The sequence below is a fragment of the Lissotriton helveticus genome, chromosome 9 (assembly GCF_964261635.1).
Source record: "Lissotriton helveticus chromosome 9, aLisHel1.1, whole genome shotgun sequence".
Taxonomy (NCBI): Eukaryota; Metazoa; Chordata; class Amphibia; order Caudata; family Salamandridae; genus Lissotriton; species Lissotriton helveticus.
This window is the reverse complement of record NC_136070.1, coordinates 1,259,204,678-1,259,231,426: the sequence shown is the minus strand read 5'-3', so window position 1 is coordinate 1,259,231,426 and position 26,749 is coordinate 1,259,204,678. Positions and strand designations below refer to the sequence as shown.

The following is a 26,749-nucleotide window of genomic DNA, read 5'->3' as shown; positions in this document are numbered from 1 at the left end:
TATTCCCTTATCGATTATGAAATCTTCTGTTTCCACACATTCTAACACTCCGAAGAACGGGTTTTTTCCGAGTTTTCCTCTGTAACACCAATTGTAAAACTTGTAGGATGAACCCTTGATGGTGCAAAGTAACCTTTCTACACAATCCATAGTTGAAACTGCATCTATCGACAAGAGGAAGAGCCCAGAGTCTCTGTCCTTATAAAAACTGGTACAATATGATACCAGGGGAGCTGTTGGGATGGGAATGTCGGCTGCATGATGGACACATGTTCCTCTTCCAGACTGCATGCATCTGGTGCCCTGGTTTCTGATGTTGGTTAACTTCCGCTCCTATTCACTAACCTATATCTTAAGCCCAACATGCCATAGATGTGTTGTGCGTGTTTGTGTATATATACACTGTGTGGTACATGCAAGGTGTGTACTAGTCAACTAGACTAATGTTGGCCTGTGGGATCCAATTTTGATACCTTCAGTCCGGCCTGCTCTACAAGACGGAGGTGAGCTTGTTTTCCCAGACAATAGAAGTGTTTGGCTTATATCCCTGAAGCTGGAGGGAGGTAATTGAAGTGGAAAAGGAGGAGGGGACAAGACTCCTTTAGTAATCTGCTTGGGCCTTTTGCTGAGAGGAGCTCCAGTATGGCTGATGACAATAGGTATAAAACACTCACACATCTATGTGCCTTTGTTGTGTATGGTACAGGCTGGAGACGACCCTGCTGTGAGGCACATCCCTCTGCACCAGAGGTCTTCAAATAGGATGGTGGCCTCTCTGTGGGGACCTGAATCGATCACCGTGGGGCTGATGGGGTGCCAGGCAGTGGCAGATAGGAGCATGCATTATAACACTCGGACCACAGACTAACATCTTGCTTAAAGCTGTGCCTCTCTAATTAGCCATCAGTAATGTATTTTATTTTTCGCTTGCATCCTGTTTGGAAGTAGGTGTTGAAGTGAAGGGGAAGTGGGTCTATATAACCCACCCTGAACAGTCTTTGATAAAGGCTCACCCTGGGGATACTTTTACACTTCTAAGGAGTCCAGGCTATCACTGGAATTTTGCCTCTCGTGTATTTTATTGCATTTTTATACGGATAAGCGAACATAACTGCAATGTTTGAATTGCTAAATATGACCGTTTGTTTTGTTTACTTGAATTACTAAATGTAAAATCTTACTAGAACGCATGGGTTTATTTAAGGCATCAATAGCGTGTGCCTTTTTGGTAGCAAATGTTTTATTGTACTAGAACTCAGTTTGTAGGATACGCATGTATGACTTTGTTGAAGAAAACAAACTGAACCTTATTAAAGATAAAATAGTTGCCATTATCCAAAGGTCTCCTTGGCTTCTTGTTATCAAGTATTTGTAAGAGTGGGGTTTAACAACACAGTGATAGATTTCATATGCAGCTTAAGTGGACTTTTGTTATTGTGTAGTTTCAAGAGACAATGTTTCATTAAGCCAACTTAACAAATAGAAATAATGTACATTATAGTATGGAATAAATGATGTTGACAATAAGATGCACATTGTGTTCAACAGATTCAAGCTGCCTCCGGTGAAATTAAATATGCTGGTCCCATGGACTGTGCAAAACAGATTTACAGAGAAGCTGGAATTCGAGGAGTGTATAAAGGAACAGTGCTCACCCTTATGAGAGGTATAACGTGCAGAAAAACTTTCAAAACTTTGAACGTCTCTACCTCTGCAGAAACTATGAAAATTGTTTTTATTGTTAGTCGTATGATCTGCGCAGTGCTAAACTGTCTGTTACCACTTAACGAACCAAGCTGATCAAAAGTCTTTCTAGAAGGTAAAGAACAGATAAGGTATAAGTTTAAACAAAACAAAAAGACATGACGCGATCTCGAATGGAGCGTAAACCCACCCTAAAGCAGACTCAACAACTATAATAGCTACTGTCATCTCTTTCAACAGGTCAGGTGCTTGGAACAGCATTGGAGAGAGCTCAGCAAAAAGTGGCGCTCTTCAGAGGGATCCTAGATGGAGTATGCATAATTGTCAGCAAGGTGGAGACTCACTTCCTGTCACCTATAACTTAGGGCCTGATTTAGATCGTGGTTTACAGGTTACTCTGTTACAACCGTGAAGGATATCCCAGCTGTCTAAATATAAATCCCATAGGATATAATTGGATTTATATTTTGGCGGACGGAATATCCGTTGGCTTTGTGACAGAGTAGTCTGTCCGCTTAGATTTAAATCACACCCTAAACTGTTTTTTTCCCGTCTACTGTCATGATGCAGAAAATAACTTCATCTTCCTAGCTTCTCATTAATGACTAGCTTCAAGCAACCCATCCCGTGCTAAGAGCAGCTCAACATAATGGATTCTTCTTTGAAGTTCTGAAAATCAAATGGTTCCATCCAAGACTTTTTGTGTGGTGGACTGAGACTGTCGCCCATTTATAGTTGGGAATAAAGTGCCCAAACATTCTGTGCTTCATCTCAGATGTCCGAAAGTTTATTGGACTGTAGCCTCCTCCTCTTTATTCTCAGTACTTGCAATTTGCAGTGGCCTTATAGCATTAATATGACAATGTTACTTTTTTTACACTATGCAAAGTATATACATTTAAGATGAGACTGGTTCTGTAATCCTAGGGATGCTGCTACATCACTTTTTTCATTTAGAATTTTAGGTAACTGGTTAAGCTGCAGATGAAAGTTAGGGCTGTTAGTAATTTTCTATTACATAAGCGTAATCCTGCATATATCCAAAATTTTCGGCATTTGATCTCTTCATACTCTTACAACAACTGCACACCTTACCCTTCTGCAAAAGTTATTTTGGTCAGAAATTTCTTCCGACTCGCGAGACTCTTAGGGATATATGTGCAAGACACATATATATTCACAAACAGATGTTGAAAATGGGGACCTTGTGATGAAAAGTATTGTCAAGGTCCAAATTGTGTCTATGGATTGCCCTTCTTGTGTAGCACATGGAAAACTTATAGCCGTGGCGAGAAAAACAACTGTTCATCTCCTCAACATCCCATAATGAAAATACTTAGGATTGTGAGAGCCACATAACGATCCAGGAACCAAAGCATGTCAAATGTTTACTCTTTAGTATTTCTAAAGTCATTTATCAGCAAGAGAAAGCACTGTGTGGGTGAAGGGTGGATGGATAAGACGCAGTTGACTAGTAGCGGAGCAGCTGATTGGGTGGTGTGCAGGGGATGATCCACACTAGAGCATCAGTGACCGTGGAATACCAAGATGTACCACCAGAGTGGAAGGTCGCAGAGTTAATTAAAAACGCCTTTTTTCACTTGGAAGCAAGTAATGCTTTACTAGTTCTCACCTAGAGACATGTATTTGACATCATTCTAAGTGGATGACCAGAATGCCCTTCATTTGTGCTGCTAGTCAGTTAATCTTGTTTCAGTGTGGTATTCGTAATATACATGCGTAGCCCATTTTATAAAACTAGCAGTTCTATATTTTAATATATATAACATAATTCACGATGATATAGGCCACTTTATAAATAGGACCTTACTTAGTTTTGGACACTCGGTAGTGCTCCTTTTATTGATACCAGAACAACAATTTGCAGAGTTGCCGCTGTTGGATTTAAACCTTTGATCTTCAGATTACACTCAGTGCTTAGTGGTGGATGGATTACCCACCAAGTTAGCTCTTCAGCTCGCTATTTCAGACAAGGTATGAAGATTTCACTGCCGGATAATGGGGTGGCTAGATATTTGTGGGTGACGTGTATGCTATTTTTGTGTGTTGGAGTTGACTAGCCTAAAGTGGTTCCTACGCTCGACCTGATTCATTATAGATTGTGAAGGAGAAAAAAATGACCATCTTTAATTGCATTTTTCTGAAAATGTTAGCATCTCAACAATGTATACTCCACATGGATTTGCTAGCTGTGCTTGAATACTCAAACAGGATTGAGTAGGTTAAAATGGACGACTCTTGAGAAATATTTAAACAAATTATTTGCTCTTCCCCAATGGTGTTGTAAGGGAAGGAAGAGGGCCTGCAGTTAAGTTGCAGTAGTATTCAAGTCCACGCACGGTAGATGAAGTTAAAGATGTTTATTTGAAAATATTTAGATAAAGTGGAACATCCCCACCAGGAGCATCCAGCATGATGCTCAGCCCAATCACAACTGAAGGCCTTAGCCCACAGATTCCCAACATTCTCGTGCGCATCAGAACTGCAGCATTCTACAGACTGGGCTAGTGGTGGCGAAAGCATGTATATAATATGAACAAGGTGCAAGGATACTACAGTTGCCTTATTCGATAAGGACCGCAAAGTGATAGTAAAGATGACTAAAGGTTTTATTACAATTCAGCGAATTCCATCATTGCATCCTTCTCGGACAGACTGATATTAACTGACCCATCTCACCTTTCCAAGTATTACTTACTTACCTTTTACCTTTCTGAAGTAAAGCTGAAGATGCGCTTCACTTGAAACCCCCAGGAAGAGATTGTGGAGTGCTCTTCTTACTGAATATGTTAGCAGGCAGATCTCACTGGCAGGGTGGCACGCCCTACCAACAGTGATCCTGTTCATTCATCAGCCAGTTCTGGTGTGCAATTTGACTTGTGTGAACAATATCTTCTGACCTTTGGAGATTACATAAATAATAGAGGTTTTTTTCACAACAAAATACTTCAGTGAAATGTTATGTTTCAAGAGTTGTATTGATGATTTTATTACCTGCGAGATAATGAGATGTCGAATGAATTCACCATGAATATTTATTACCCGAATTATTTAAAACACTTGCATGGTTGTGCCTAACCTCTAGATATTTGACAAAAAGGCAATTAGCTATTTAATTTGTACCCCCATATTACCATGAAGTTTGGGGCCTGTTTCCCTAGGCAGATGGTGGTGGAGCATACCTTGCACTGAAATCAAGAGATATCGGCCTTTAGGAAGTTAGGCTCATAAGACTGCATTCATATTCAGTAGGAGGGTAACATGAATCCAAATTCGGTATGTAAAACCAATAATCTATAAGTGAGCTGACTGGCCCCAGAAACAAAGTTCCCTATGCCTAGCATCACCTTTGATATCCCAGTGTGTAGCTTCACTTTTTCTGCTACGTGATGCTGTCTGGACATCTGGTGTCCATCACTGACCGTGCTACCTTAATCCTTCTCAGCTTATCTGACCGTGACAGAATCCGCCCATCATAGTAGATTCTTGTGGCTTGAAATTGGTATTGTCTAAGGACGTACCATTCTTGTTTAAGTTATTTTACCTCCTGTTGCTCTTCAAAGACATTCCTTTTAAATAATTTTTATGGTAACTGTGTGTGCTGTTTTGCACACAAATTCTGCTTGCATCTTTCACTGAATGTTAGTTCTGCAAGCAGGGCAGGTTATTACTGAGCTGTGCTTTGCCTTATGTTGTCCCAGTCAGACTGCCTTTTCCACTCAGTGCTGTCATTCTAGTGTCTTAGAAAAGTTCGTTTTTGGCTCACATAGTTGAGTTCTCTCTCTCAAGGGATCTCCCTCTATAATCATCGAATAGTTCCGCGTGTAGGGATCCAGGAGTACTTCTTTACAATATATATTCTTAAGTGCAGATGTTCCCCTTAATTCATGAAGGCCAGGATTAGCACCTCTGGAGTTAGTAGTATATGGATGGAATTTGTTTTTTTTCCCTCTCTAATTATTTTGTCTTTGCTTTGAAACTAGATGTTCCGGCTAGTGGAATGTACTTCATGACTTATGAATGGCTCAAAAATGTTCTGACCCCTGAGGGGAAAAGGTGAGTAGAATAGAAATAAGTTCTGAGTAGCCAAAAACTTTGGGTGTATTACTGTTATACTCACTCACCGGAGAACAGGAATATTTGGCCTTTAGTAATCCTCATTGGTCCTTTTCCCAAGTGATCACCATTCACTAGAATATGGCCTCATGTTAAACTAATTTTATTTTACTAGTGTGTCCCATGCTGGTTGAGCTGTCTATTTATCTATTAGTTCAACAGCATGATTTGCATTGTCATGCCAAATGTTGTCTGACCTGTGCATTACTCAAGCCATTGTAACCAAAGTTTATAAATTGTAGATGAGACTGGCATTGTAATCATTGTGATGGTGCTGGATCACTTTTGTCCTTGATAATTTCCGGTAGCGTGTTAAACTACAGATTAAACATTTGGCCTGTTAGTCATTTTTTATCACGTAAGCTTAATCTTGCATATATCCTGAATTTTTGGCATTTGATCTCTGTTCCATACACTTGCAACAACTGCACAGCTTTCCCTTGCACAAGAGTTATTTCGAGCAGAAATTTCTTGCGGCTCTGGACACTCCTGAGGGACATGTCTGCAAGACACGTTTATATTCACAAACAGATGCTGAGAATGGGGACCTTGTGATGAAAAGTAATGTCTAAGTCCTAATTGCATCTATGAATTGCCTTTCTTGCGTAGCACGTGTAAAATTTGTAGCTATGCTGAGAAAAACAGCTGCACCGCTCCGGTCACCCATAATTAAATTATTTAGGATTGTGAGAGCCACACAACGATCCAAGAACCAATGCATGTAAAAGTTTACTCTTCAGTATTTTTAAAGCTATTTAGCAACAAGACAAAAGCACTGCAGGGATGACTAGAAGTAGAACAGCTGATTGGGTGGTTTTCAGGGAATGATCCACACGAGAGCATCATTGACCGTGCATTACCCCGATGTACCACCGTGGAAGGTTGGGAAGGTTCTTGGGAGAGCAGGTATACAATTCACTTGGCAGAAAGCAACTCACTACTCCTTTTCACCTAGAGACCTGTATTTCACATCATTGTAAGCTGATGTTCAAAATTCCTATCACTTGTGCTGCTAGGCTTTACTTTACTAATCCTTTTTCAGTGTGGTATTCGTAAGCATTGACCAGCTAGAGTTTTAGAAACGTGCATACCTATGTTATTTAAAAAAAGAAAGTAATCCTATGTTAATCTCACACATTTAACAGCGTCAGTGACCTCAGTGTGCCCAGTATTCTGTTTGCTGGTGGAATGGCAGGAATCTTTAACTGGGCAGTGGCGATTCCTCCTGATGTACTTAAATCCCGCTTCCAGACCGGTACGTAAAGTTGTGTGTGAGTACCTGTGTGACTTCAGGCATGTAAAAAGACTTTAAATGGAGAAGGACATTGTGGTTGCGGAGCCGCCTTACTGTCGTATATGCAATTTGCCAAGGGTTCGTCTCCCTATCTATATTGATTTGCTAAATTCCTGGAGAGTAGCCCCCATGTGTTTGCCATGTGCACTCCAAAGGACTGTCGCCCTTTGGCAGAGTGAGCTTCCCCTCCTGTTCAGAAGATAAGGCCACTGGAAACACTCTATCTGGTAGACCCAATCGCAGTGCTGTTGTTTTGTGCATGAACCCAGCTACATCTGTGTGATGTACACCCAACATCCCTGGTAGACTTTGAGATCTCCTGATATACAGACCAAAGATGCCTGAAGCTTAAGTGTGCCTTGTAGTGGTTAAGGCCATCTTCCCAGAGCCGATTGTTTAATAGTTCAATTGATCACTAATTTGAGGGTTTGGGTGCACTGTTCGCATGCCCAGACCCTCGAATTGGGAGCTGTTTTCAATCATGATTTTGTGTATTAAATAAGCAAACCAAAGCATCTCTGCTGATATTTTAAATAAGGCAAAGTATAAAATGGAGTGAGATTTAAACGTTATAAAAATGCTTGTTTTGACTTTCCATGGGTTGTTAAATTAATTATTGCTGACTCTGGAAGCAGAGGTTAAACCTATGAACTAAATATAACCTGTTAATCACTTGGGTTTGAATGTTATTGTTCCTATTAAAACTGTAATGTGCACAATACAGTAACACAGATACGTATTCATCAAGAAGTGTTCTAAAAAAGTTGTTAAATGTGAAGTATTTCCTTCTAGCACCTGCTGGGAAGTATCCGAATGGATTTAGAGACGTGTTACGGGAACTTGTACGAGAAGAAGGCATTGGATCACTGTATAAAGGCTTCACCGCAGTCATGCTCAGGGCCTTCCCAGCTAACGCTGTGAGTAAAGTGATCATTTCATCTGTACAGTTAACAATCTAACTGTTAAGTATGCGTCCATTCATGCACATAGTTCTATGTATGTACAACTTGCAATTCTAAGCATAAAAGCTTGACTTGCTCAGCAGACTCCTGGACCATGTCTACTTTGCCTGTCAATATTTCTTTAACAGTTCTGCGGAATGAACAGTTCCACCCCTATGAACAATATTTTTCGGTCTCCTGTTGACAACCATAATTATTTTATTTTTGTTTTATCTGGTGCCTTCGTTTTTCATGCACATGCCTTAAATGTATTCGATCTTCTCAAACTCGTATCCAAATTCACACCGAGCATGCTTTTCATGCTTCTGAATTTCTTACAACTTAGTAAGATTTTATGCATCGCTGTGCACTAGAAACATGTTTACCAGCTCAAATGGTTGGTCTGTCCTGGCTAGCAAGTTGGATCCTGAAGACTTCTTTTTTGCTTGTGCCGAAGAAAGTAACAAGGCAACTATTGTTTCAGTAAAACCCATATTTCTAGGCCTGGGCGGTAAATTCCGTTCCGCTCGCGGAATTTGGGTAATTTCGTGTTCTGTGGAGAACGCGAAATTGGCCGAAATTCTGCGTTTCGCGACTTCGTGAAATTTTTTGCTTGTTTGCATTCTCAAATGTGTGTTCGCGAGATATTCCCCCCGAGCACGCAAACAGCGATTGCGAACAGTAAAAAAACATGGCGAACAAGCAATTCTGCGTGTTTGCAGAATTTCTCTGTGTTTGCTGAGATTTTTTACCATTTTGCGGAGATTCGCGTAACACGAGTACGCAAATTCCGCCCACCCCTACTTATTTCACAGTTCTTTTCTTTCCAAACTGTATCCTCCTAATCTTTTGTATAGAGAATTTGTTTGAGAAAACATTCTGATGTCAAGAGGCCGTCTGTAGTTTCCAGACATCTGTCTGATCTTCCAAGTTCTTTTGGCATTTAGGAACCTTTCCTTGAAAAATTAATTTGGTTGTCTCTCCCTGATTCCTTTAAATTTGAGTTGCCCAAACCACCCCGCCTCTCCACTACTGACCTCACTGCACTTAGTTCCTTTCACAGACTTCCCTCTAATGCTCGCCAGAAGACTAGGAATTTCACATTTTAAGTGAGAAGTTAACTACGATCGAACAGGTTACGTCTTGACTCTCTGATACAATTGACACACCCCAGTCTAATTCTTAGCACCAGGTTTTCTTGTTTTGTTTCTTTCATGGTGACAGATGTGTGTTCTTTTTGTGCGTGGTTGTGCATATGCTGTGAGTGAAGAAAACCTGCCTTATTTCTCTTCATGCTGTCTGTTATAATGCTGACCGTGTGTTTGGCAATGCTTGATCTGTTATACGTGCCGATGAAGCATGTCCTATACTTGTTCCTGCTGTGTTTGAAGGACACTTTCCCTACTTCTACTCAGTGTGTGATGGACACATTCCCTAATGCTGTATGTTGACGAAGCAGTTTCTACAGATCATCCGGTGATGGAGGAAGCTTGCTCTACAGTTGCACGTGTGGATGAAGCATGCTCTACTTTTGCCCTGCTTGGGAAGGAAGTTTGCTCTTATGTGTTTATTGTTCAGGAAATGATCTTATTCATGGTCTTAAAACTTGCAGGAGAGTTTGAAGGATTGCTGTCCAATGACATTTTCTGAGATTTGATGGTAAATTGTGCATTTAACGCTCCGGACCATTACTAATACCGGCAATGGAATAGGATGTTAAATATCCTAGAGGTGCTGGGAACATTAAATAATGTAAATGGATTACCAGCAGATTGGACTATTTTTAACTAATATTTCCGTACAACAAGGGAGTGGTCAACGTTTTTGGAAACAGGGGTTTGCTTTACCATTGTGAAAAAGGCACTAATTAGAGCCTAACCATGCTGTATATTCTAGGATTTAAATGTTCCCCCTTCATTGAGTAAAAGCGTGACGGATGAAGTTACTACTTAATTACAGGAGTATTTAGAGAGAAGTAGATTGCGCTCTGGTTTTCAGTTGGGCTTTCAGCCTTTCAGAGCCAAAGAAGTTGTAGGGATCTGGGAGAAGGAGGAAGACCTGCACGTTGATATTACTGGTCCCTGTAGCATTGTTGGGCACCGTGGACCATGATGTTATCCGTCATCACTTTCACTAAGTGTTGGGCACTGGCGGTACTGGCATGAAACTTTATTAATGTTTTCCTATCAAGCAGGAGTCTTTGAGTCTGACTGGGAAATCTTATACTAGGTGATTCGCTACTGTCCTCTGAGGTCCCTCGAAGCTCATCCCTCCCAATTAGTACCCTGAACCTCTGGCGGCTCAGTTCAGCCTTTTGTTAATAGTTGTATGGAGAGATCATCCCAATGTTTCTTGATCCATACCTGAAGTAGTTCCTGGATGCAATATGTTCAATGCAGGGCAAGTGGTTGTATCTTAAAGGAAGTAAAAGCAAAGTCCTGCTCTGGGGCTGTGCCAGTTGCTGCTGTTTTCTCTTCCTCTGGCCAACACAATTCTAGTGTTTGGGGAATCTCAGATAGATTATATAATTTTTGACACTTGTTCCCCCATTGAAACCTTATGCATGTTGTGGCAAGAGTGATAGATTGACACCTTTATGCATTTTTCAGAGGTTGACATTTATTACATAAGTATTAGCCGTGCCTCTTATCCGCAAAATAAGAACGTTTGTTCCGGGAGAACTGCCTGGCTCTCGCTTTTGCATGGTGTGTTCTTGCCCAGCTACCCTCAACAAGACCTTCCTACATTCTGACTACTAGTCATAGGCACAAGAATAGCTCCCATGTTTGGGGGATCCTCCAATATTTTTTGCCAAATCTAGATTATCAATTAAATTGGTAAAGAGTTCACACCAAATGGGATCTGCAGCCTATTGTAGCTACTTTTTCGGCAATTCAAATGTTTTTCCTTTGGATTCAAAAGGTCATTAATAGGTAATGATTCATAGAATGTGCCTATAGCGAAGATAAAGGAAATGCAGTCAGCCACCATGTAAAGTTGAAGGCAAGACGCCTGTTTATAGAGCCAACAGCTGCCATACCACATAATGCGTTGTTGTGGACGTTGCCTCAAGGATTTGTTATTTATTTTAGCTCATGTGGAAAGGATTCTGGAACACTTTGGCTGTTTTAAATCCTAATGTTGGACTGAAAGTCAATATTTATTTTTAATTTAATTTCGGTGTCTTTTTAAAGCCTAGTGTTTTCTGACACATTGTTTGTGGACTTTGCCCAGCACTTTTCGCTCATTACTTTAGTAGATATCCTATCTCCGTCCAAGCAACTCAGGTGTGAAAGGAAGAAAATTACCATTGACCCACATGCTTTATGATCTGCTTACCAAAATTAGCACTGTAGAAATTGCCCCTTCTACCATGTAATGTCCAGAAGGTATCTCAAGGACCGAGAGAATTTCTGGTGTCCTAGTTTAAAAACACAAGAATGAACACATAATGGAAAGACTCAAACATTGGTAAAGGATTGGCCCTCTAATCTTGCCACCTGAGTGCACTTCATTTCCTGCAGATGAGCATGTCATCAAACTGTCAGGATTCGCAGTGAAGTTAGCCAGTGGCTTAAGGGGGCCAACTCCTTGCCCCACGCTGTATGCTGTGGTGGGCTGCAGCTAAATGTGAATGACCGTTTAAGAGGGCTGACTCAAAGCCTCTCTATGTATTTAGTCTCGTAAAAGTAAAGGAAGATGCCAAATGCTCGTTCGCCCAGACATACCTAGAGGGACTCCGAGTTTGATGGGTCCTCTTCCTACTTACCGAGGTCACTTCAGGCTCTCCATCAAGGTGTTGCTTCTTGAGATATTGCCACCTTCCAAGAAGTTTCGGTTAAAGGTGCTGTGAAGCTGATCATCCCATTTGAAAATACAGACATTTGTTTCAGTCACTGAAACACTCCAACAGAAAGGAGTCGCACTCTACTGACCTTCATACCAGAGTTGACTGAAATTGCTGAAGAAACATTCCTCATGCCAACAGCTACCAAAGTAAAACCCCATTCCAGCTTTGAAAGAACAATCCTCCTGAACAGGATACCACATACCTTACAGCAGATCTCTAATGATTGTTTCTGCAGTCATTAAAGACCATGTTTCTGCAGTCATTAAAGGCCATGTATTTGCTCATAAAACGGAGCACTGGGCAGAGTCCGAACCTCCAAGATGCTTTGGGCAAGACAATTGTGGCATTGCAGGTCCACCTTGGACAGCTGCTAGCATGACCACTCACTCAGGGTAGATCATTGTGAGAGTTTGTAACATGTCTTAGAGGTATTAAGTGAATGTGTCTTGGTGTCAATATAGATCATTACTGCATGATTGGACTCTGCAGACCTAGCGGTATTTAAACACTGCTGTAACCTTGAAGTGGAACATCCTGACTGAGACTTACTTCTCTAAAGAAAGACACACTGTTAAAAATACCTAAACCTTTTTATTTTGGTCCAATTATCTTTGGTCCTCATGTGGATGAAGAGATACAGAGTATGATGGCAGAGGTAGAAAGTCAAAACACTGTTGGTCTTGCATAAAGAGACACTTCAGATCACAGTCCAGGCACAGAAAGAGGTATTATCGCCCACATTTACTTCGGAGTTTGAAATCGTCTCTTTGGTAACTAAAAAAACTGCAGTAGCCTTAAAGAAGGTCATAATCTCAGAGTTCTGAGAAGCCAGTTGTCTTGATAGCAAGACGCTGTGGAGAAATCTCCGAACAGCCATCAATGAAGTCTTTAATTCTTTGTCAACGTTAGTCCTGACAAGACCTCCTGGTCAGGACTGATGATCTCCCCATGCGCAGCTCCGTCCTTGAGTTTCTGCCCCCTGCGCCTGTCTGGTTCCAGGTAGGTGTTCAAGGCTCCTACCTGCGCCTCATCCCTGGTGGTCCTGTGGGAGAGCCCTGCTCTTCTGCTGGCCCGCTCTTCCAGACGTTTTTTCTGTCTGCTCTCCTGTTTTTTTTAGTTTTTTTTTATTATCCTTTTGCGTGTCCTTTTTTGCCTTTGTTACTTCGTATCCACTGTCTCCTCTATTTCCTTTTTACTGTTGCCTCTATTTTCACGTTGCTGCTGCCCCCTCTGCCTCCCCCCAACGTGTTCCAACCTACCAGCTGCTCTCCCTCCCCAACCCCTACTTAATGGCACCGCTGCACGGATGCACCACTGGCGCACCAAAGGCAAGCCTGACTGTGCCTGTATGCCCCACGACCAGCACCAGGGACCCATGTCCTCAGACCCTCCCCCCCCCACCCACCGCCACTACGACTCCAGCACTCAACCCTGGATGCAACAACCGCCAGCTCTTGATGCTGACCAACTCCCAAGCCTCGTTCTCCTGCAGTCACTGCTGCCGCACCTTCGCCCACCTCCAGGCCCAGACAGCTGCCACCAACTAACCAGACGCCAGTGCACCCAACCCCCTGAGCTGCATCCTTCTCAACATACGCTCCCTGCACAGACACGCAGTAGAAATCTGTGACCTCCTCAACACCCTCACGCCCGACGTTGCCTTCCTCACAGAAATCTGGACCAACGGCAGCTCTGCTCGCAACAGCCATCCCCTACTGGTACAAGATCCTGAGGAAAGACCGCCCGAACCACCCTGGAGGAGGCCTCGCCATCGTCTACAAAAGGTCCCTCCGACTAACAACCTCCATCCGGAACTATGCCTCAGAACTCCCCCCTCCCACCCCAGGCAAATCCAGATCCAGCCCAACCCCAGAACGACTCTATGCAGAACGCTCGCCTACAGACCTCCCGGACCACGTTGACACACGCAATTGCAGACCACATCGCGCCCCAAGCCCTCGCCTCTACGTACTACGCACTGCTCTAAGACCTGAATTTTCACCTTGACAACCTCAACGACCCCAACTCCACTGCCCTCTTAGAGAACCTTGCCAACATCTGTCAGAAGCAACTAGTCACCACCCCCACCCACATGGAGGGACACACTCGACCCCATCTACGCCAGAGGAAACAACTTTCGCTTCAGTCACACCTCGCAACCTCTCTGGGCCAATGTCAGCCAGAAACTGGAGCAAGATCACAGAAGAACAGCTCACCTCAGCCGCACTGCTCCCCCCCCCCCCCCCCACTACGACCGACGCCAACTCCGCAGTCAACGACCACCAATGGATTGCCGACTGCGCAAACACGCTCCACCCCCCCCCCCACCCCCCCAAAGCCCCCAGAACTGCAACTGACGATACAACCGGAAAGCCACCTGGTTTACCACAGACCTACAAGTATCAAGGCGTGTGTGCCGATGGCTGGAGAGAGCATGGAGGAATAGCAAAATCCCGGTAGCACGCACCGCCTACAGGGTCGCCACACCGAAGGCGCGCCAAAGGCAAGCCCGTCTGCGCCTGTCCGCGACCGGACCGCGGCCAGGGCCTATCATGCTGCCAGTTCGGGCCAGGCGCGGACAGGATTGCCTGGTCTAGAGAGGAGCTACTAATGCTGGAACCAAGACAGCCCTGTAGACTTTCTATACTTGACCCAGCTGCAGATTTCAGCTTACAGGCTTGCCCGCACTGTGGCATCTCGCTGAGTTGGCCCACTCTCTTTAAAGAGCGGTCTCCTCATAGGCCGTGTGATAGTCCTGACCCTTGTGGTTGTAGTTTGAAGGCGGGTCTTTTAAACTGCCGGTCCTTGCCCAAACACGCTGAGGACATCTGGCTATTGCTTGAAGACGGTGAGTGGGATGCCCTGTTTTTAACAGAAACGTGGCTGAACGACCATACTATGGCCGCTGTTGCTATGGCGGTGCCACTTGGCTTCAAAATGAGCCTCTCTAATCTGGTGGATGGAAAAAGGGGCGGGGGGTGGCCCTTATTTTTAGGGATTGCTATACGCTCACGTCCTCCGTTCCCTCCATGATCGCAGGGGTAGAAGGCTTACACTTTTCCCTACAAGTTAACCCGCGACAATCACTGGCAGGAATGGTGATTTACCGCCCCCCAGATTGTTCAGAGGGGGCTTCTATGGCGCTTATAGACACCATCGTCCAAAACTCCATCCTTCACTCTCACTTTATAGTGGTAGGGGACTTTAATGTTCATGCTGAGACAGCAGCGTGTCCTTTGGCGGAGCAGCTTATTTCTACACTTAGCGCCGCAAACCTGACACTGTTTAGCTCAGGCCCTACACACAAAGCAGGCCATATGCTTGATTTGATATTCTCGAATATCATGGACCTGGTGGTGGATACACCGCAAGTGATGCTTTGGTCGGATCATGCTTTGATCCCATTCATGGTCAGGTTGCCAGGGGGAAGGCCCGAGGCGGGGAGGCGCTCCTTTTTGCAGAGACAATGGAAAAAATTAGTCCCTGTGACTATGGGCCCTGTCCTGACTCGGAATCTCCCAGCACTTTCTTCCGATGTAAATAGGGATGCAGCGGCTATGTTCCAATGGATAGGTGATATGGTGACATCCATTGTGCCGGCAAGACGGGCAATGTCTCGCAGGGGCTCTCCCTCGGCCCCATGGTTTTCTTTGGAGTTAAGGGCGGAGAAGTCAGCCTGTAAGAGATTAGAGAGACTTTGGAGGGTGAGCTACTGCGCTTTGGCGAGGGCCCGATATAAAACCGCCACCCGGGCATTTCACAAATCTATAAAAAATGCAAAGAAACTTTTCTTCACTACCTCCATTCAACAAGCAGAACATTCCAGCAAAGAAGTGTTTAAGATAGTGCAGTCCTTCTTTAAACCGAGATGCATTGAGTTGGATGTTATTCCGTCAGACAAACTGTGCGAAAACATCTCTGAATATTTTGAGAACAAAATTCTGAAAGTGTTTGGCACTTTTACTCCAGCTGGTCGCACTGTCAAGTCGGACTCAGTGGGGACTAAGGTCCCGCAAACGACCTTATGCCAATTCCAACCTGTCTCCTTGGAGGCGGTCATACAGGAGTTAAATAGGTGCAAATCCGGCTCCCCGGATGATCCCTGTCCACCAAAACTATGGAGCTCAATGGCGGAATTTATTGCGCCCACTCTCCAACACATTTGGAATACGTCCATCTCTTCCGGTGTGTTTCCGGAGAGTTGGAAGCAGGCCACCATCCTCCCTCTGGAAAAAAAAGCCGAATGGTGCTCCAGAGGATTTGAGTAATCTTCGCCCCATTTCATTACTGGCGGCTCCAGGCAAAATGCTAGAAAAATTAATTCAGCGGCAGCTAAACAACTTCACAGAGGACAGTAATGTGCTCCATGAAACTCAATCAGGCTTTAGAGCCGGTTTTAGTACCGAGACCGCTCTGATCGAGGTGGCCGAGTCAGTTAGGTGGTCGTTGGATTCAGGAGCCTCGGCGATGCTGGTGCTCCTGGATCTATCGGCCGCCTTTGATACGGTAGACCATGACAGATTGGTACAACGTCTGGCAGAGATCGGTCTCCAGGAGCGGGCACTAGGCTGGCTCCATTCGTATCTGTCGGACAGGTCTCAGAAGGTGACCATGGGCGCCTTCTCGTCTAAATCCAGGAGACTAAACTGCGGGGTCCCACAGGGGTCTGCTCTCAGCCCGCTGCTTTTTAATATTTATTTGGCTCCGCTGTTCACTCTGATTGCCATTTGGGGGGTCACTGCAATTTCCTACGCTGATGACACCCAATTGGTACTCTGAAGCATCGGAGGCTGCCTTCGCTAATTTCAAGGGCTGCCTTCGCGATGTGGCGTGCTGGATAAATACCAACAAACTGAAATTGAACGTTGGAAAAACGGAGGTTATCTTTTTTGGGAAGGGTGACCACCCCCCTGCCGAGTTTTGGTGGCCGGCCGAGATGGGCCCAGCATCGCTTTCGAGCTCTGAGGCAAAAAACCTGGGGGTCACATGGGATGATGGCCTATCTTTTGCCCCCCACATACAGCAGGTGGCTGGAGGTTGCCTGAGTAAACTTAGGAACCTACGGAGATTTCTTCAACTACTCCCGGAGGGCTGCCGAAAGACGGTTATTCATGCCATGGTCACCTCGAGGCTTGACTATGCCAATGGCCTCTATTTAGGACTCCCAAAATTTCTAATACAAAAGCTGCAAACCGTCCAAAACTCAGCTGTGAGATTGCTAAGGCATGTCCCTTTTAAACACCACATTTCTCCGCACTTACGCATGCTACACTGGCTGCCTGTGGCAAGCCGGATAAAATTCAAGGCTCTCACTTTGGCTTATAGAGCCTTACACGGTTCTTGCCCGAATTACTTAAAAACACGCCTGCCTAGATACTCCCAGGCTAGACGGCTTCGCTCTAACTGCCAGGTTTATCTGTGTGTCCCCCGAGTGAAAAGGGCTCGATTGGGAGGCAGAACTTTTTCCGCAAGTACGGCACTTCTGTGGAACACCTTGCCGCCCGAATTACAACAGGCATCCTCCGAACCTAGTTTTAGGAGACTACTGAAAACATGGCTTTTCAGGCAATAATTTTTCCTCCCTGTTCTGCCCCTCACTGCCCACCGAGCGCCGGGACACTTCCTCTGGAGGTAGCCGCTCGCGCTTTAGAAAACTCAGTATTATTATTACAACACACCACAAACTCATCTGATCTACGAGGAGAAACTTCATTCAGGACAGAATCCTCTCCAACTCCCACAACTCCAAGGAACTCTTCAACATCATTAAAAAAATTCACCAGCCCCCACAGCGAAACCTCAGACGTCCCTCCCTCCCAGGACCTCTGCAACAAACTCTGCTTCTTTTTCCACCACAAGATCAGGAAACTATATGGCAAGTTCAATGCCCAAGAAACCGACCCAACTCCATCCATCAGCAACACCACCCAGCCGACCTTCCTCACCTGGACCCCTGTCACCTCAGAAGACACTGCAAAGACTGAGGGGCATCCACTCTGGAGCACCCACTGACCCTTGCCCGCTGCACATCTTCCACAGAGCCGCCATCGCTCCAGAACTACAACGGACAATCGACTGCACCCTCGAAACAGGCATGTTCCCCGATGACTGGAAACGCGCTGAAGTCAAATCCCACCTCAAGAAGCTCTCCACAGACCCAAAGGACCTCAAGAGCTACAGGTCTCTCTCTCTCTCTCTCCCTCTCCCTCTCCCCGCCAAAGTCACGAAGAAAATATTCAACAGCTAGCTAACGCGGTTCATAGAATCCAACATCATCCTCGACTCATCCCAATCCAGATTCTGCAGCAACTACAGCACGGAAACCACCCTCCTAGTTGCCAGACGACATCTGCACACTCCTCGATCAAGGCCATACTGCAGCCCTCATCCTACTAGACCTCTCAGCAGCTTTCAACACCATCACCCACCGCGCACGAGCCGCCAGACTCCACGACGCCGGCATACAAGGAACTGCCTTAGACTTGATCCGCTACTTCCTCTCCGGCAGAACACAAAGAATAAGACTCTCCCCTTCCTCTCTGAACCCACAGAGATCAGATGCCTCAAGGATCCGCCCTCGGTCCCTCGCTCTTCAATATCTACATTGCACCCTGTTAGAAATGGGATCCCTGGCTGGCCAGGGCTTGCGCCAAAGTCCGTCAGAGACCACCACTTCCACGTCAGGGCAAGGGAGTTACACGCCAAGATAACCCCTGCTCACCCCCTTGGTAACGTAGCACGAGCAGTAAGGCTAAACTTGGAGGCAATGTGAGTTAAGTGTTTGCGCACGCACGCCCACCACAAAGGAAACTCCACACAAGGTTATATGTAAAAATAGCCTTTGTATTACACCAAAACACATTAGATAAAACAGGCACGGGCAGAATTTACAGGGGATATGTACAAGACAGGGCCACATGGACCACTGTCAGGAATCAGCACTTTTAGAACTAGAAATACTGTTAGAATTAGCACTTCGAACATAGAATAATAATCACTTTAGCACACACCCAGTAACTACTGGTAACAGGTAAGTACCACCTACGCAACCCTAACCACCTTAGGAAAATATCGCGCAGGGAACCAGGACCTCCCTAGCAACACCTGTACTAGGAGAAAACAACCACCTAAGTATCACCATACATTTAGGGGTATAAGCCTAGGAACATTACACATGATGCATAAACATTCAGAGGTGTAGCACAGGAGAACACATGATGTATAACCAACACATTCAGAGGTGTAAGAACAAGGCACATGACGCATAAAAACACATTCCGAGGTGCAGAAACAATTGCGCAGAAATCACATTAGTCACCACCTGTGACTGTCCCCAGGCCTACTGGCCTCGCAGGGGCTAGGACGCCCTGTGTCCCAAAGTCAGGGTCCTAAGCGGAGCAGCTGCCCACTAAGTGCTGGGCAGCTGTGGAAATAATGATGGGGCCAACACGTTGGAGCCTCGCAGGCTCTGAGCACAACTTGCCCCCTGGGAGCCTCGCTGGACTCCAGACAAATGAGAAATGCCCCCCTAGAGCCTCCGTGGCTCTGAACGACACTGTGGGGTAATGTGGGAGCAGCCCGCTGCCTTCTGGGGCCGCTCTACCACTGAGCAAATGGTGCCCTACTAGACGTTGGAGCCTCTCTGGACTCTGAGAGATAAATGTGCCCCCACGAGCCTCTCTGGGCTCGCAAAACAAGTATGCCGCCAGGAGCCTCTCTGGGCTCGCCCGAAGAATGCCCCCTGAGCCTCTTGGGGCTCTACAGCAGAATAATGCCCCGGGGAGCCTCGTGGCTCTACACAACTGCGGCCTTGGTGGGAGTTCCGCTCGGGGAACTCTGAGTGTGCCACTGCCCAGGAGCCTTGGTAGGCTCTGCGGCCAAATGCTGTCCCAGGCGCCCACACTCACCGGCTGCTGTGGCGGGGACTCTGCTTGTCGTGACGGGGCTCTCCGGTGCTGCGGCCGGACCTTCCTTCCCGCTCCGGTGCGGAGTCCGGAGATGCGCTGGGTCCTGTGGAGGCGGGGTGGGCTCCCGTCCTCCTTCCAGCTTCTCCTTCCGGTGTGGTGCGGCCTCCGTACGCGGAACAAAGGGGCAATGCAGGCCTTAGTACGCCTCAAGCGTACGCAGCATAGGGCCTTAGTATGCCTCAAGCGTACGCAGCATAGGGACCCGGGGCGCTTTTGTACGCTTCTAGCGTACGGAGCGTTCTCCAAGGTACGATGCAGGCTGGTGCGGCTGTGTGTGTTTCTGTCCAAATGAGGGGTGGGCACCCTCAAGGCCGCAATCTAGCGGGCAATGCCGGGTGGGCACCGGCTTTTAGCAAATAAAGCGCTCCCTGTGCTAGAGGTCATAAGAGCGCTCCCAGGCGCTTAGAAGACAAAGTAAAGCGCTCCCAGCGCTAGGGAAAAGATAAAGTGCTTGAGGGGTGCACCAGTCTAGGCAAAGAAAGGTCCTTAAGGAATGCAGCAAGATGGAGGGGGGGCAAGGCTGGGCCAGGGGCCAGCTCACTGGGCCCTCCAGGCAGGAAGGCAGTCCCATGTGGCGGTTCCTCCTGGTGCCCAGCAGCAGCCCCCCTCAGATAGGATCCAGCAAGAGAACAAATTGTAAGGGGACACAGCCCCTTTTTATACATTGAAAACCTTCGTCTGTGTGCAGGGTGTAGGTAAAACCGGATGCAACTGGGTTGTGAGCGCTCTTGATGCGTTCAGCCCCTCACTGTATTCACTGGCAGGGCTAGGGTCATTAGACGCACCGCAGGGGGCGGAGCCAGCATTGTGTGGGGAAAGCCCAGCCCTATTCAGGACCCAGGTGCACTCCTCCCCAGCCATCAGCATGCTAATCTCCACACTCACCACCGGGCAGACCCATCATGACTCATGGAGCCTGGCATCCCAGCCAGCTCCAGCCAATCACACGCCAGCACCTTTACAGCACACGCACAGCCATGTCTAGAAGTGGCACTTCCACACTAGACACATACACATTGCATGCATCATTGCGCAGCATTCAATCACACGAGTCCGCACATACCAGACTCGAGCCTGCACACCCCACGCATCAGGAACTACCAGGGACACATGCATTCCCGATGCATTCCTATGGGAGGGCAGGCCTATCTCCCCACATGCACTCAGAGAGCGCACGCACTTTCCACTGGGACACAGTGAAAGTGCGCAGCAAAAAGTTTAGGGGTGAACCTGCCAGAAGGGCCAAGTCCAACACGCCCCTTGCTATCATCGTCAGAAAACATGGACTCTGCATAGTATCCTACGCCGACGACACCCAGCTCGTCCTCTCCCTCACCAAGGAAGCCGACATCACCAGGCACAGTTTCCAGGAATGAATGAATGAATGACGTCGCATCCTGGATGAGCAGGAGCTGTCTTGTTCCTGCTCTTGAAGTCAGCAGATTTTGCAACTGGTTCCAGCATGTCCTGAGATTCTGGGGCCTTCAACCATACTGCACCAGATTGAAGATTTCCCCCAGCTATGCTCTAGCTCTTCAGATCTGTACGGACTCCCTGGCACGCCTTCGGCCCCACAGAGCTGAGAGGCCTTACACTACTGCTGTTTGGTTCGTCCTTGCCTCAGCTGGATACTCTGAGCCACTTCCACCCTTTGCTTCAGTTTCGACGACCACCTTGACGCACAAACCCATGCAATTCCTGGATAAGCTGATGCTGACCTTGCTGCCTGAAGAGGTGGTCTGGATTGTCCTCTCTGATACCAAGTCGACATCGGTCCAACTTTGACGTATCGTCCCAATCTCACCGAAGCGCCCATTTTGGCACTCACATTTATCTTAAGGCAGGCAGGATTCTTTCCACTCCTTTTTTGGGACAGACACCGATAACAACTATGATCAGTTTGATGAGTTTGCTTGGCCCTATATCGAGGACATTTAGTTTGAGGGATCACAAAAGGCAATGGGCTAGATACCTCCTGAGAAACTGCGTTTTCTCTTCTTCCAGACCAGCCACAGAAGAAACTCCCTCTTTAGATATGATTATGCATGGGGCGGCAGAAGTCCTTGACCTTTTGCTCTTTACCATGGACGCAAAAAGAAACTTATTGACTGATGTCCTGCAACCTGGCCAAACTGCTTCTGAGCCTCTCCTACCTTTCAATAAGGCCCTGACAGATACCCTCATAGGGGTTTGGGCAAAACCTTGCACTGGCCCCCAATTAACAGGCAAATCATCCGACGCCATCATCCTTCTCTGGGAAACCTTGGCCTTTTTGTCACAGCTCCCTTCTCCACAGAGACTCGTTGTGCAGTCCTCAACCAGTCAGACCAACCCCAACAATTTTCCTACCACTCCCCCTGAAAGGTGATTAAAGCAGGTGGAGGCATTTGGTAAGTGCCTTTTCTTTAAAGCCAGTTTGATTCTGTGATAGCTCAACGCCTCCTGACCTTGGCAAAAGTCCTACCTGGTGTACTGGCAACCTCTGCCATGTCCTTTTGCGGGCACAAGATAGTTGTGATGCAGTCAAGTTCATGATTCGTTGTGGCTTGGGCACCAAAAAATAAAAACAACTATTCACTTAGAACAAATGTTAGAATGACATGTTTAAGTATGATAAAATCTCAGTTCGTTTAAAAAAGGGGGGGGGAATGTTTTTTAAAAAGAATTTGTTTATAGTGAAGTTTACAGGTTTTTTCCTCATCAAACTTTTATTTTTCATCAATAACAAAAATTTCAGTACAGTTATCTACTTTTGGCTTGATACAGTACTACACAGCAGTGTTTATATGCAACGCACAAATCATACTACAATTGAATCAGTCATCATAGCAAGGTTCCAACAAATGAGTAATGGATACAGTCGAGGACCAGTGATGTAAGCAATGAATAGGGTTGACATTCACAACATAATCTCCCATATGTACTTATGCAATCAAACAATGTACTGCCATTATATGAATGAAGGATATTTCTAAATAACACATTTCCTCCCTCCGGTTCCCCAGTCTCCTTTCCCACTAAGTACTGCTGGTACATCCCCCAAAAGCCTTTAGGCCGGTTCTGAGGAGGGAGAAATTAGCTATATTTGTCCGATTGTGTATTGCAATGCATCATATCTTTAGTCTGCTCATCTATGGTCGTACTGGGCCTTTAGCCCGACACATTGCAACTCAATGCTTCACAAGCAGCAGCCCCATTGCGACAAGGCTCCCAACACTTTTATATACTCCTATGTTGTGACCCAATATGGCCAGCAACGGATGAGGCTCGAGGAGAGCCCCATAAGCTCATTTAAGATCTTCACCCAGAATTATAGAATGCCTTGACAATACCACACGCTGTGTAAGAACTCAGCTTCCTGTGCTGGACAATGACATTCCGCTATATTGCGGAGTCCATACCGGCAGAGCCTCTTGGTGTGTAATTCTCTCTATTAATAGATTTAAAATAGATTAGTCGGTATCTACCATTCAAAGAGATATATTTTGTCACGTCTCAGCAATTCTGCCAAAATTTGTCATCTATGACTCGATCTAGGTCTTTCTGCCATTCCTGGCGGGCCTTCATTAAGTGTGGCCTACTAGATTCTTGTGCCAAGCCATAAAGTCTAGTCGCCAACTTAGTAGGAGTGGCATTTCGTATTAAATATGAAAGCGTTGACAGCTCTACTGGCTCCTGCATGTGGTCACCCAGGTCGTGTAATGCAAGTTGGGCTCTGTGGTATTGGTATTTGGGTGAGAGTCGAGGGTTCATATCCCTCCTCTAAGATGCCCTCTAACTTTCGTACTACCCCCAGTGAAAGACATTGCCCATCTTAGTTATACCTAGTGTCTGTAATGTCTGGGACACATCCCTCTCTCTCACCGTCGGATACCAGGTGCACCATTCTAGCAGGATTATTGGGGAGTACAACAAAGATCCTGACTGTCTCTCTAGCAAGTTTGGCCACTACTGTACTGTAGGGTTTAACAAATCAAGGATACATTGTCTAACCGGAGCACTAAAAAGCACCTGGGATAGTGTATCGGGGTAAGCAGCACCCCTCTTGATACGTAAATGCGGTAAGTCCTTTGTGCTATGTAGTCAATAATGTGCATGTGATCACTGTGCCGCCATATAGTACAGTTCAAGATCAGGTGTGTTTAGGCTACCCATATTATTTGGCATGGTAAAAGTATCCCACTTAACCCTCGGTTGCTTACCAGCCCAGGCTAATTTCCATAGTTGTCTAATGTCACTAGACCGGGATCTGTGGCGATTTGTATGCCTAAATAGGGTACAGAATCTGTTATTCACTCCAGAGGGAAGTCTAATTTCACTGGAGTGTGGATGAAGTCCGAAGGGCGGGGAATAGATTTAGCCCAGTTAACCCTAAGGGCCAATAGTTGCTCAAAGTGAACAACCTTCGTAAGCACAGGTGTAAGATGCCTCTCGGGGTCTTGGACATAAAGCACTGTGTTGTCTGCGTATGCCAAGACAATTAAGCGATAACCAGGAAAGCGATAACCCCCTATACCCATGGTACTCCCTCACGGCACACGCTAGGGGCTCAGCCACCGATGTGTATAAGAAGGGGGACAGTGGACACCCTTGTTGGATCCTCCTCGTGAAATGAGATGTGACAATATTGCCCAATCATATCCTGGCCATGTGGGCTGTGTATAACACCGTGACCAAGCATAGACATGCCAAGCCCCATATGACGAAGCACCGCCTTCATACACGTCCGCTTCAGAGTCCAATGCCTTTTCGGTGTCTAGAAAGACTGCTGCAGCTCTGACATCTGGGTCTACCCTTGGAATGGCCCCAAAGACCGTTCTGAGGTTGTAAGCTATACTCCAACCCGAGACAAAGCCCGCCTGCCCCGGGCGAACCACCAGAGGTACCAAGGGGGGTGGGGGGGCCCAGTCGATTTGCTAATATTTTAGCAAAGAGTTTGGTATCTACATTCAGTAAAGATAACGGCCTATAGGAAGAACTATTGCTGGCTTATTCGGTTTCAAGAGGGTCACAATCGGTGCCTCTCTCATGGAAGCGGGCATGATCTTGGCCCGACCATTTCCTCATAGAGTGTGACCAGATGATAAATACGTAATTCCTGCTAGTCTTTATAAAAGGCCACAGTAAGACCTCCCACACTCATTGTCTAAATTGCAGTGCGAATCTCACTGGTATTAAGGGGGCCATAAGGTGTTCCCTATATCTATTGGTAAGCCATGTCATGTGGCTATGTTCAAGGTGCTCTAAAATAGCTTTGTCATCTGGAGCTATAGGTGAGCTATATAAATCCGCGTAATATCTATCAAACCTCTCTGCTATGAGGCCTGCTTCATGCAATGGACGTCCATCATTTCTTGAAGTTCAACAATCGCTCCGACTTCTCTTTTAGAGCACAACAAAGCTGCCAGAGTAGCTTCGGTCGCTTTCCTTCCCCATACACCCTAGTGGCAGCATATTTGCTGAGGTGCTTAACCGCACTGTCTTCCATGTCATGATACTCCTCCAGTGCGTTCTTAATATTGTCTGAGTTTAGTTTTGCCGGAGTGGAATGGGAGATAGCTCAATTGGAAAAGGCCCATCACCAGTCTTGTTAGCCTATACCATAGAGAGCAAAGCACTACTGCATGCTTCGAGATTGTTATGCCTCTAATGAACACCTTAAAGGTCTCCCAAATGGTGGCAAAACTATTTACCCGACCAATATTGTCCTAATAAAAAATAAACTCTATAGATGATGCCATATCAGCCTCAAAGACTGGGTCCATTAAGGAGTCTGGGGTAAACCTCCAGATAAGTGGTGCATATTTCCAGATAGGGAGCTCAATGTCCAAAAGAACCAGAAAATGATCCGAATAAGTCAGTGGGAACGGGTTGCAGTAGATAAAATGGGAGAATAGACTTCTAGATAGCGGACAAAAATCTATTCGTATATGAATATCTTAAGCTGCAGAGTAGTATCTGAATCCCAACTTGGTGGAAGAACGTTTCCTTCAAATATCAAGCAACCCTAATTGTTTGCTTATATCTGCTATTGCACCTGCAGCAGCCGAAGGACCGCAAGAAGGACCCCTAGTGCGATCATGAGCAGGGTCTAAAACACAATTGAAGTCACCTCCCAAAAATTTGTGGTAGATCTGCGCCCTGGAGTAGGCGAAAAGTGTATGGTAAAACTGCAAGTCATCATGTTTTGGGCCATACACAGTAAATAGTATCACAGTTTGTTCCTCTTTGTGGCATCTAGTAATAACAAACCTACCATCTGGGTCTACTTCCACTACCTGTACGGTAATACCTGATTTCGAGTTAACCCATGTGAGAACCACGGGCATGACAAGTGAACCCAGACGAAAAGTACTGGTCCCGTAACAGTTGTTGTGTGAGAATACCACTATTGGGAGTCAAGTGTGTCTCTTGTAGTTGTGTAACATCGACTTGGTGTCTTTTTAAATATTCTGCAGCTTTACGTACTTTTCTTTAATCATTAAGGCCTTGCACGTTCCATATTAGGAACCTTAATCTATTGTGGACATTTTGCTCTATTCCCGTCAGAACCATTTCGTCTGTAGTGTCTTAGACCTGTTCCATTGCATATACTGCATCACCAGCCATTAACAAGATTCACATTTCAACAAGTGTTTATGTACAGAAACACCTCACCCACGGTATGCAAACCCCAACGTAGCATAGGCGACACTCAACCCTCCCCACTAAACAACTTTCCAACTAAGGAATTTAAAAAAAAAACACTATGCACACTGTGGGTCACACATGAGGGTGGATGTTACCGATTGAACACCCGTCTGTGGCCCCAGGTATAAGGTATAGTACACTTCCCATGCCATATGAAGGAGCATGG

The 26,749-nt window shown here is 45.9% G+C and overlaps 1 protein-coding gene across 1 annotated transcript in view; it reads left to right on the top strand.

Moving 5' to 3' along the window:
- The window catches only part of SLC25A20 (solute carrier family 25 member 20), a 69,649-nt gene that overhangs the window by 29,568 nt on the left and 13,332 nt on the right, over positions 1 to 26,749 (top strand). Inside the window, exons 5-8 of the mRNA XM_078661793.1 lie at positions 1,549 to 1,666; positions 5,709 to 5,781; positions 6,987 to 7,096; positions 7,928 to 8,052. Coding sequence (XP_078517919.1) covers positions 1,549 to 1,666; positions 5,709 to 5,781; positions 6,987 to 7,096; positions 7,928 to 8,052 — 426 coding nt within the window. The remainder of the gene's footprint in view (positions 1 to 1,548; positions 1,667 to 5,708; positions 5,782 to 6,986; positions 7,097 to 7,927; positions 8,053 to 26,749) is intronic.